A 12,454-nucleotide genomic window follows, 5' to 3' on the forward strand; every position below is an offset into this window, starting at 1 on the left:
GCTGTTACCTTGAGTAAGAAGAGAGATATGACAAAAATCAGATTATAATTTTAAAATTATCATACTGAATTCCAGTTATCTATGTCACCCCTGTGACACAAAATAAAAGCATAGCTAGACAGGTAGACCATGACTAGAGGAGATGATGCCACGTTCGGGGCTCATGCTTATTGTTTTAAGAGATGGTAGGAAATAAAACAGTGGCAAAGGCTGCAGTGAATTTTTCTCTTTAAATAAACTGTTGCTGTCATCAGTACCTAAACAATTAGGATATAATTTTTTCATCCACTGAGTTAGAAAATCTGACCAACAACAAAACTGAGACTTCAATTACACTATGCCTACCAAACTGATGATGTACACTCAACAGTCTTATTTTGTTTGGATTTTTCCCCCTTGCAAAATGGTAGGAGAAAATGTCAATTAATATAATTTTTATTGTTCCACGTAGCAAGAAAACATATTTGGGGAGGTTTAAATATATAGGATACTTAATTCCCAACATTTATTTTAGCAAGAAGATAACATGATTGCTTTGGGTTTCACACTATTTAATAATAAACACTATTTAGACTTTCCAACATAGAATATTAGAAAAACTGTGGGGTGAAATGGAACATAAAACATCATTACTAATAAACAAAAAGTAAAACTTGCAGCAGTATAAAGAAGACTAAACTGTATGAAGGATGTCTACAGATTATATACTTCCACAATTCATTTTCAAATGATTTTTGTGAATGCTCAATCTACTAGGATGACAATCCAGAATATTTGGCTCAAATAGCTTTTTAAAAGATTTCCAGAGTGTTGAGGTGTAATGCCAACATGTCAGGGCTTTCAAAAGACTTGTTTTGTGTAAATGTAAAACTTGCAAAGTGACTGAGGCTGCTATCCTACGTGAGAATCAGCCCCATTTAACTCAGTGGGACTTACTTCTGGGTGCACATATAAAGATTTGTGCTATAAGGTAGGTGAAAAGGTAAGAAGAGGAATCTCAAACTTCCAAACCTATATTGAAGGTTTTCCAACAGCTCAGTAAATTCTGGCCCAGTTCAGTAAGATGATCCATAGCATTTTGTGACAGCTAAAGCTTTGTAGTCCCATTGGTGATTGGACTTTGGATCTGGTGTAAATTTACTCCAGCTTAATTTACAACACTTTGCTTTATGCCCCTTTCTTGTGCATAAGGATTGCTCCCTTAGCCAATATCCCTGACAATCAGTCGGTTTACTCTGAGCAGGACTGACAGCATTGGTTTAATTTTTTTATACATCTCAATAAATACTATTCTGCCTCCCAGATCACAACGTTGTGAGTCCCTTTCTCACCCATCATATCATCATATGTAACATAATTTATAAATTATTCCCTTGCTAACTTCCCAAATCCATTCCCCCCTCTATTCCTCTTTTTATATGTCAATTTCAGTTTCTCATTTAAAAAAAAAAAATCTCAAGGAAACTCATTAGGATTATAGTTGAGATTTTTCCTAATGTACAAATTTTTGTATAGGATTTTGCCTAATATACTATTTTAGCAAATAATTTTTCCTGATATAATGCATGTTCCTATGCTATTTTTGGAATTACAGTGGTACCTTGGGTTACAAACACTTCAGGTTAACATGGTCAAATTTGAAGCTTTCCTTGATGGGTCGAATAGCAGCTATAAAGATGAATGTATTGCCTAAAATGTTGTTTTTGTTTCAAACATTACAAATTGTGGACAAGATGGAATGTTTTAAGAAGTGGCAGAAAGATATTTCTAAATTTGTCTGGCAGGGCAGGAAGCCTAGGATAAAATATAAGATTTTAACTGATGCAAAAGAAAGGGGTGGCTTCGCCCTGCCAGACTTCAGACTCTATTATGAGTCAGCAGCATTCTGCTGGTTGAAAGACTGGCTGCTTCTTGAAAAGACAGACATTTTGGATTTAGAAGGTTTTAACAATGTGTTTGGATGGCATGCATATTTGTGGTATGACAAGGTTAAAGCTCACAAAGCGTTTAAGAATCACATTGTTAGGAGATCTTTGTTTAATGTTTGGACTAGATATAAGGATTTACTGGAAAACAAAACCCCAAGGTGGTTGTCACCAATGGAAGCGAAAGCTCAGAAAAAACTCAATATGGAGGCCAGTTGGCCAAAATATTGGGAAATTTTGGAGCAAGAAGGAGATAGACTGAAATTGCAGAGTTTTGAGAAATTAAAAAACAAAGTCCGAGACTGGTTACATTATTTTCAGATAAGGGAGGCATACAATTTGGACAGGAAAATTGGCTTCCAGGTGGAAAAATCTAAATTAGAAACAGAAGTGCTAGAACCTAAAACTAAAATCATGTCAAAAATGTATAACTTGCTGCTGAAATGGAATACACAGGATGAAACGGTTAAGTCAGCTATGATTAAATGGGCACAAGATCTTGGACATAACATCATGTCTGCTGATTGGGAACAGTTATGGACCACAGGTATGAAATTCACGGCATGTAATGCCTTAAGAGAGAATATTATGAAAATGATATACAGGTGGTACATAACCCCCGTCAAGCTCGCAAAAATATATCACTTGCCCGATAATAAATGCTGGAAATGTAAGGAAGTTGAAGGTACATTTTTTCACCTATGGTGGACGTGCCCAAAGATCAAGGCCTTCTGGGAAATGATTTATAATGAAATGAAAAAGATATTTAAGTATACTTTCCTGAAAAAACCAGAGGCTTTTCTCTTGGGTATAGTCGGCCATTTGGTGCCAAAGAAGGACAGAACCTTTTTTATGTATGCTACAACGGCAGCAAGAATACTTATAGCAAAGCACTGGAAGACTCAAGATTTACCCACTCTGGAAGAATGGCAGATGAAGTTGATTGACTGTATGGGACTGGCAGAAATGACCGGCAGAATCCGCGACCAGGGAGAAAAGTCAGCAGAAGAAGATTGGAAGAAATTTAAGGAATATCTACAGAAATATTATAAAATTAATGAACTTTGAAAAGATGTTGGTTTGAACTTTGGTGGTCTCCAGCTGTTATGATAAAGATAATGGGGATTATAATTGTTTTTGTTATTAAATTTAAAAAAGTTGAGTGGAAAATAAGGTGATATTCTAAAAGGAATGTTAAGAGATTAGGATTTGCTGAATTAACAAATTGAACTAGAGAACAAGAAGGGGAGGTATGAGGAAGTCAAAGAAACATGTGACTGAAAAACTGTTATTGAAACTGAATTGTTTTTAATATTTTTCTTTTTATTTTTCCCATTTGTCTTTATATAAAATTGGAAAATTTAATAAATATTCATTTTTAAAAAAAACAAACACTTCAGGTTACAGACCCCATTAGCTAAAGTGGTACCTCAGGTTAAGAACGGTTTCAGGTTAAGAACGGACCTCCGGAACGAATTAAGTTCGTAACCAGAGGTACCACTGTATATGCATTTATATGCACACTTCACCCTAGAATATGCATCCCTAGCTGTAACCAAGGTTTGTTCTTAATTTATTATTTGTGGTTTGTCTGGGGGAGAAAAGACAAAACCGGGTTTGGTTGAAATGCTAAGCCTTACTATGGCTTAGCCCAACAATTAGTAAAGCAGTAGGGCTGTGGGAGGAGCACTGTAGCGTCAATCTTTCCTCCAGAAACAGGCACATTTGCTCATTTGCACTAAGCCACTGGAACCCTGTGAATCATACTGTCCCCTTGCTAGCACATGTATAAATGAATACGGAACAAAAGATGTGTGCCTCAAACTAAGTTCTGGGCCATTACAAATCCAGGGTAGTGTTCTCTTATGAGACTCCACGGCATGATGTGTGACCAAACACCTTAAAAAATGAACATAAAAAGTTCCATTTGTTCACATATTTCTGGAAGGTTTTTCAGCATTGAAGCCATCTATGATGTAAGGATTTTTTTAATTTATTTTTTGCGGGGGGAGAGATATCTTAGGGAAACTCTCTGACCCAAATCCTACCATTGTTTGAGGATATAAGCATCCATATGATTACAATAGATATTCAACCACAGCACAGAAGTATATAAATTCAAGGAAGCTTCTCTCACACGGCTTTGTTTTGTATTTATCTTCTTAGCATAGAAACAAAGTTTTGGCTTCCAGAATGCTTGATTACTAAAAGAAGCTGACCCAAGAAAATGCATGCTCATTAAAATTCTGCATATATACAACTGTGCAGAATACTAATTGGTTTGACTCAGAGAAACTTGTACAAGAGGGCAGTACATGTAAGGAGTATGGTACTTAGATTGACATACTGTAAGTACTTGCATTTGCATTAGGTTGGTAATAACCAGTTTGGAATAGAGACCAGTTGCCGACACTTCATCGCTGTTGTACCCATTTAACTGTGATCACCAGCTTGCTAATGCAGCAGTGCAGCCAACATGCACAGGATTCGTTTATAAATTACATGCAGAAGGATTCTACATGGATTTTCACAAATGAAAATTAGGCAGATGGACCTGTGTGCATGCCATATGCAACGTGAAAGCAGAAGACACTGACTGCGGAGGAATAGATGGTTCACACAAACCATAGTCTAGCACTATGTGGATGAGCCTCCATGAATCAAATGAAACACTGAGCTTGAACATTCCACACTCCCATCTCCCATGCAGACAGCAGAATAACATCCACATAAGTTTTCGCTTTTAAAGAAGTTTGGCTTAGCATTATGTACAATGAAGTGATCCTGGTTTAAAACGATGATTCGTTAACGAGGCAAATATATGATCCATTGTTTGAAGCTGACACAGCAGAGCGTATTTTAAGCCAGGATTCCTGGTTGATTAAACACATTTCATCAAGCTCCTTATGCTGAAAGATATATTGACAGAAGTAGCAATGGACCATCAGGCCTGGCCTTATGAGCCATGAGGTTCAGATATGGATGGGGGCAGTGGATTGTACCCCCGTTCACCCTCTGTCTGCCCTGACTAGCAGACTACCACTGCCACTGCTCACACCCAGCCATCCACCACTGTTGCCACCTCCTCCTACGTGCCCGGCACTAACTTGGCAGCATAGTCCTTTCCTCACTCTGAAGAAAAAGTTACTTCTAAAAAGTAAATCTGGCACTATTGTATCAAAACAGCAGCACCTCAAGGTGCTGTGTGACCTTGCTCATAATACCTCACTTTGAGAAAGGGCACTTTCCTCAGAGTGAGAAATTGAGAACTTATACCATAGGAGTGAGCAAGTAGCAGATGAGACAAAGCAGTGAGGAAGAAAAGGTGACATGGTCCACCCAACTCTGGCAGTGCAATGTTTTGCATCAGCCCTGAGAACTGAAGATAATTCCTGTCTTCAGAGTTTCACTGACTTTATAACTCCTCCTCAAAACTAATTTTGCAGATTAAACTGCAGATTAAAGAATCTGCAGGTTAAAGAATCTGGAACATATGCTATTTGCTGATCTGCTGAAGAACTCTGATTTACAAAGACACGTGTACATATAGTCCAGTAACCATTACAAAAGTTAAACAATGCTATGCTGTATTAGAGCATAATCAGCAGCAAACTGTAGGATTTCATGTATCCATTGTTAGTGATATGCAGAGCAGACCCACAGAAATATCAACAAACTTTACTAACTTTAGTCCATGCATTTCAATGTGTCTTCTACTCTGAGTGTGACTTAGTTGGATAAAACCTATGCTTTCCATCTTCTCAGACCTGACGAAAGATCCTACTATTATACAAAGGTAGTCGGTCTCCAAGACGTCATACCATTTTTGCATTGTTATTACAGACAAATGCAATTATTTTGAAATTTTACTTTGGGTGAACTGTCTACACTCATTGAAGCCTAACTACTACAGACAAAAAGAAAGGAGCTCTATCATAAGCATTTTCACATAGACAAGTCTGTCAGTCTGAAATGTTTGTTACAGTCCAGGCAAGTTGCCAGCATTTCCACTCCAATACATTAATTGGTAAAAGGAACAAAGATTCATTCTACAACAAGGAGTGTTTATTTCCCTTCCTCTCTCAAGACAGACAAAGAAACACTACACAAACCTGAAGAAACTTTATGAATGTATTTGAAGTTAACATATTTGGGAACACATCCATTACATTTAAAGCACAAGATACCTTTTATTCATGTAGCCCTGGTACAGCAATAGTTGACATTAGTTATTCCATTAGTTATTCATGCTTTTATGGGTAATTCATATGTCACAGAGGTGGTGGGACAAATGAGGTTCATATACTGGATTAGACTGCTTGCAGAACAAGAGGTAATTCTGCTCTCCCCAGGGAGGTTCCTAATTCTCATTTATTGCCCATCCAACTGCAGCTCCCCACCCAACCCACAGCATCCCATGCTGTTCCTCTGGATCCATTGATTCCCATGAGCATCCATGAGGGTATGGTTTTGTAGCCCATTCCAAAAGTAAAAATCAAGTCACAATATGTAGGATCCAACCAACTGTGAATAAAGCTCAGCCCATTTTCTGGCTGTTTGCACATGGTTATTGTACTTATATGTGTATATATAAATACAGTTATATATTTGTTGTAAACCACTTTGAGATCTTTCAGATATTAAGCAGTCTATAATTTGATACAATAAATAAATATATAAATAAAGCTGAGGACTACTACCTAGCTAAGTTGAAGCTTTGAAGGAACAAAAACTCAAAAGTAGTGAAATGTTCAATGGGGAAGAAGCAAGAGGACACAACATCCCACACATAATTAACATTTTATTGTGGCATCTCACTCAGTCCTTCTATTTTCAGTTAAATCATCTGAATGCCATCACATCTGCAGCTAAAACCATACAAAAGGAAGGCATGAGCAGACCTAGTAACACAAAACTTGTTACTAACACACACAAAAGGCAGAGAACCCCAAAAAAAGTCAAATGAGGACTGAACATGTTCAGTGCACACAGAATGCTGAATGTGAGCTGGGGGGAGGACCCAAATAAGGTATACTGAACAACAGCAGTATGCAACATTTTGTTGTAGCTCTAACTTGTCTACACTGCATTTAGCAAAGAAGAAAGGCACTTCCTACAGAGCCCAAGTACAGTCATACCTCGAGTTGAAGTAGCTTTGGGTTAAGCGTTTTCGGGTTGTGCTCCGCGGCGACCCGGAAGTAATGGAGTGTGTTACTTCTGGGTTTCACCGCTTGCACAGATGCTCAAAATGATGTCATGCGCATGCGTGGAAAAGGCGAATCACACCTGTGCAGGTTTGCTTCAGGATGCGAACGGGGCTCCGGAACGGATCCCGTTCGCATCCAGAGGTACCACTGTACCTTTTTGCTGTAACTCTATACAAAATAACTATTCCATATACCCACAGGTCACATCAGACTCCCCTTTGTGACACACAGTCTGTATATTGTGCATTTTTAGTAACTTAGAACATCCAAGTTTCCTCAAATGGCATGGAGATGAAGTTACAAGGTTAGTGGCCTCCTATACACTTTATTGTATTTTAACACAAGAGCCTGCTGTATCATACAAAGGTTCATCATATCCAACATCCCACAGTCGCCAACCATGTGTCTCAGGGAAATACAGAAAGAGGTTTGGAGCACATAGGTCTCTCCTACTGTTGTTCCATAGCAACTGCTATTCTGAGGCATATTACTTCCAAATTTGAATGTTTAATATTGTCACTGACAGACCTATCCTCCATTATACTTCTCCAATCTAAATCAATGGAGGTTAAAGTCAGACTGTTAACAAGTAACTTGTCTTCAAAGCATTTTTGTAATGAGCAAGTTTTCTGCTCTCATCTGAGACCCCTTTCTTCTTATGAGTACTGCTCTAATGTTCTTATTTTGTGATGTTTTAAATTATGTACATTGTAGGTCAGAATCAACTAACTGGTCCCGCTAGTGGAAGCCTGTGCAAGGACTTCTGCTAATGCAGTGGGGCTTCCCTCTGCTCTCTCATGCACTTCAAACTGGCTCTGGGAGTTTAGGAGAACCCCAGGCATAGCACACAGAGGGAGGAGAGTAAAGATCTTTCCGTTGGGCAAACAATAATGTTTGTGTTGACAGAAAGGCTGGAAAAGTATGATATTGAATTTCTCCTGCATTTTTTATCTTTGTAAGCCAATTCAAGATGTATAAAAAGCAAGATATACATTAAAAATACATACAAATATAAAGAGACTCCAAAGCGACCAACTCTCATTGGAATTAATATAAGCATTTGTTACATTAGCACAAAATATTTTCTTTCACATATACATAAAACTTCACATACCCCTTTTAGTACAGATATTATTACTCTAAATTACCATCCGTCTCCCACTTTTTCAAAACACAATTGCCCAACACCACCAAATCATCCACAGATTTATTAGCATAAAACAAACTTGCCACAATGTTTTGAACAAAGAGTACAGCACTACAACTGTATACATTTACATAGGCTGATAAACATACACCTTAATTCATCCCCAAATCTACCAGTTTAGGCTGGATAGCCTGAGCCTTCTTTTTCCTTGGGATAAAGTTTTGCACTTCATTAAATAGCCATCCTTAAATAAGGTTAAAGAACACTGTTCCTGGCTTTAGAGTACTGTACAAAGAAATATCTATATCTTTGTTTTTCTTTCCCAAACTTACTACGCTTCCATGCTAAAGGTTTATAGGCACTGACCTTACATTACATTATTCCAGGAAGCAAGCTCTAGTACAGCAAACATGGGCAAGCAGAAAAAGCTGGTGGAACTATGCAGAAACTCTCCCAAATAGAGGATTTACAGGGATGTAGAGGGGCTGAATCAGCTCGTAATCACATTACAGCATCAGATCTGATTCCAGCCTGGAGCACCAGCTCCAGAGTAGGACTGTGGACCCATTTTCTATGCCAGTCAACTTGAGCAGGAAAGGTGTGGATGGCCAACATATTTTTGTAAGATATTTACTAAAATATGCCAGAAAAGTGCACAAGAACAAGAAGTCTGGAATTCTGGTTCTCTCACCAGTTGTATCTCACATGCCAATGCTATAGTACATTACTTGGATCTTCTAAAGAGGCCCTGCTCTGGAATCCATCTAAAAGACAGACTATTTTAGCCTCCACCAGGAGCCCTGTCTTTTTTGTAGCAGCCCTAATACTATGTAACTCTCCTAAGAAAAGTTAATTAGCATCCTCCCTGCTGGCTTTCTGAAGGGAGGTAAACACTTTTAGTTTCAGTTCACCCTTGAGATCTAATAATTGCTGTGTTCACAGTTTTTTGCTGTACAATACTGCTACTTTTCTTTTTTGTTGGATCTTTCTTTTGTATTTTGTTATGCTTTACCTTTTGTAAACTGCTATGAGGAATGAAAAGCTTAAAATTAAACAGGTAGGCTTTAAGAAAGTTGACAACAATCTAAATCACCATTAAAATTATTCTAGAGTGATTCATTCTGTGGAATTATTATGCAAAAAGAATTATACAATAGGAGCTAAAAAAAACTTACTACTTGCATAAATGAAAGCACCAATATTAAAGCCAGAGAGCTATAACAAGACAGCAATTTAAACACATGAGATGATACATAACTGGATTCCAAACATAAGAAAAAACATGCAGCCTGAGCCTATGCATGTTTACTCATAAGTAAATCCTACTGTGTTCAACAGGGTTGACTAGCAAGTGACTGTGCATAGGATTGTAGCCCTTGTTCCACACAAATGCTACCCTATGAACAGATGCAACTTTTATGCTTAAAGAGGGACAATGATAAATATTAGTATTGCTATTAGAACGGTTCTATTAAGTGGATATAGAGAAATAAGTGCAACACTAGACACAACCTTATCACCTATGAAGGTACTCTCTGCAATAACTGACACAACAGCTATTGTAAAATTAATGCAGCCCTTTCTTATAAGAAATTTTGTCAGATTTAAGTGGACAGCACAACTGAGACTTTACTCTCTCCAATGCAGGCTTGTAAACACACTTTTTAAGGTTCAGAAAAATTATAATTAAAAAAAAAATGGGAGCAAGAAAAGAACAAACAAATGCTCTACCAAATTGGGAGGGGGGAGAGATGCTTAGAGGATGGAGGGCTCCCTCCTACCTTGGTGAGCTGCGCTATTTTCTTGCTCATTTTGAGATGGAGATCCTGATTATATTCCATGCCCAGCTGGGAGGAGGCGGCCGACGAAGAAGTGGAGGTGGTGAATTTTCCAGCGCTCCCCGAGGAGCTGCCGCTGTAGTAGTGCTGCTGCCAGCTCATCCCTGGTGTCGCCATCTTCCACAGCAAAGAAACCCTGCCAACCGCTCTGCCAAGCGCCGGGAGGAGAAGGGCGAGGGTGACACGAAAATAGGGGTGGGGGAGGAGGGGGGTTGTTGAGGTTGCAGGCGGAGGAAAAAGACAAGGATAGAGATGGAAAGCAGCTAATGCTGGTGGCAAACAGGACGGCGGGGGGGTGAGGGGGGAAAGGCGAGGGGGGGCAGGTCAAACTACCTCTTCACCTCCCCCCCTCCAGTCCCCGCTGCTACCTCCTCTCACTCACAGCGTCTCCCCTCGTCCCCCTCCCGGCCTTATTTGCCACTCTGGCTCCTTCTGCACCATTTTCCTTCGTGGGGAGGGGAGGCGGGGGAGGGACCCACAGACTCCCCGCTCCTTGCCCTTCAGTTCAGGTGAGGGAGGAAAGGATGGGGCGGTCGGGGAAGGATCTCCTGAGGTAACCACAAGCCGCCCCCTGCGGGCTCCTCAGAGATTCCTGCTGCCGTTTCCTTTTTAAACCTCCCCCCCTGGGGCAACGGATAAACTAGCGAGGACGGGGGGGAGCGCGCGTCTCGTGCTCTCCGTCCCCGTCAACCCCTCACAGCGGCGCCTTTCCTCCTCCCGTTCTGGGAGCGGCGCTCCCCGCGGGACCCTTTCCCGGGTCCCGCGAGGGGAGGGGGAGCCCGAGCGGAGCGCCCCCCGCCGTTTCTCTCGCACGGGGGGGGGGGCTCCTCTTCCCCTCCCGCCGCAGCTCGCCTCGAAGACAAGCGGGCAAAGCCCCCCCCCAAGCGAGCGACGCCGACTGTTGCTACCGAAGCCGACGCTGCCCGCTCGGCGCTCTTTGGCCACAAGAGGCCAACGCTCCGTTACCAGGGTCTCGGAGAACTGTTTACGCCGCGCGCGTGGCGTCATTTCCGCCGTCCATCCTTCTCTCTCCCCCCCCCCCCACGCGCGCGCCCGCCGCCGTCAGTTCCCGCCCCTTTCAGTACCTCGGAAAGGGACTTAATTTTAAGTTGCGCACGCGCAGATGCGCTCTCCAGGGTGGTTAGTGAAAACCTTTACGGCGGGCGCGCTAAGAGGGAGGCGCGAGAGAGCGCCGTGTGCTGTTAAGACCCACAAGAAGCGGCTCTGAGGACACAGCTCTATAATAAGCATTGCTCTCCCGCGCTGGCGTCACGAGCGCGGGCTGCAGCAACGGCCAGGGCGGCCCTAAGGAGCAGGTTGGGTGGCGGTTGCTGGGCTGCTTCCCGCCATAGTGATCCTTCGTTGGGAACGATTGCAAATCACCTCTCCCTCTCTCCGAAACAAACACATCTGCTCAGAACTCCAGAGATTCTTCTGAAATTATAGTGTACATATGCACTTATGATAGCGAAATAAGAACATAAGGAGAGTCTGCTGGATCAGGCCAGTTGTCAACATCAGATCCAACATCCTGTTGTCACAGCGGCTGGACAGTTTCCTGTAGACACACGAGCCAACTCCTAGGGGCCGAGGTCCCTCCCTCCCAATAAAATATATGAGATCCCCCCCGCAAGTTAATGGGCATCACCATTCAAATGGTGTGTGTGCACCACGCCTTGCGATCAGTTATGTGAGGCTCCCGCAATTTTTTATTCAAGTTGGCACCCCTGTCTGTGGGAAACAAGCAAGCCGGATTCAAGCACAAGAGCTCTTTCTCCTCCTGTGGTTTCCAGAAACTGGAGGCAGAGCATAGCCATCATGGCTAGGAACCATCTCCTCCATGAATTTGTCTAATGCTCTTTTAAAGCCATCCAAGTTGGTAGCCATTAGTGCCTCCTGTGGGAGTGAATTCCATAGTTTAATTATGTGCTGTGTTGAAAAATCTCCCAACACTCAGCTTCATTGGATGTCTATGAGTTCTAGTGTTATGAGAGAGGGAGGGGGGAAATTCTCTATCCACTTTCTCCATACTGTGCATAATTTTATAAGCTATCATGTCACATCTTACTTGCCTTTTTCTAAATTAAAAAAGTCTCAAACATTGCAGCCTTTCTTTATAGGGGAGTGGCTCCATCCCCTTGATCATATTGGTTGCCCCTTTCTGAACCTTTTCCAACTCTGTAATATCCGTTTTGAGGTGAGGCGACCAGAACTGTACACGGTCCAACCACTTAGCCTCCGTATATGCAAGAGAAGAGGGTGGTAAAGGTCATACTTAGGTCTTCTTAGATATACTGTATATCACACACAGAACATATCTAGAATTTATTATCTATT

At 41.3% G+C, this 12,454-nt stretch overlaps 1 protein-coding gene across 15 annotated transcripts in view; it reads right to left on the bottom strand.

Annotated features, from left to right (window-relative positions):
• The window catches only part of FAM184A (family with sequence similarity 184 member A), a 65,852-nt gene extending 54,680 nt beyond the window's left edge, over nt 1–11,172 (bottom strand). For 8 of the 15 annotated variants that reach the window (XR_014546886.1, XR_014546887.1, XR_014546888.1 and 5 more), the window contains exon 1: nt 10,061–11,131. Coding sequence is in view for 11 of the 15 variants with exons in the window: in XM_083608508.1 (XP_083464634.1) it covers nt 10,061–10,234 (174 nt within the window). In the remaining 4 variants the exon portion in view is untranslated. Of the gene's footprint in view, nt 1–10,060 lie in introns of all 15 variants that reach the window. The other 7 variants (XM_083608501.1, XM_083608498.1, XM_083608499.1 and 4 more) reach the window with 6 other exon arrangements.
• Between the last annotated feature and the right edge of the window lie 1,282 nt (nt 11,173–12,454).

This window comes from Podarcis filfolensis, assembly GCF_964270895.1.
Source record: "Podarcis filfolensis genome assembly, chromosome: 3".
In the NCBI taxonomy this organism is placed as follows: Eukaryota; Metazoa; Chordata; class Lepidosauria; order Squamata; family Lacertidae; genus Podarcis; species Podarcis filfolensis.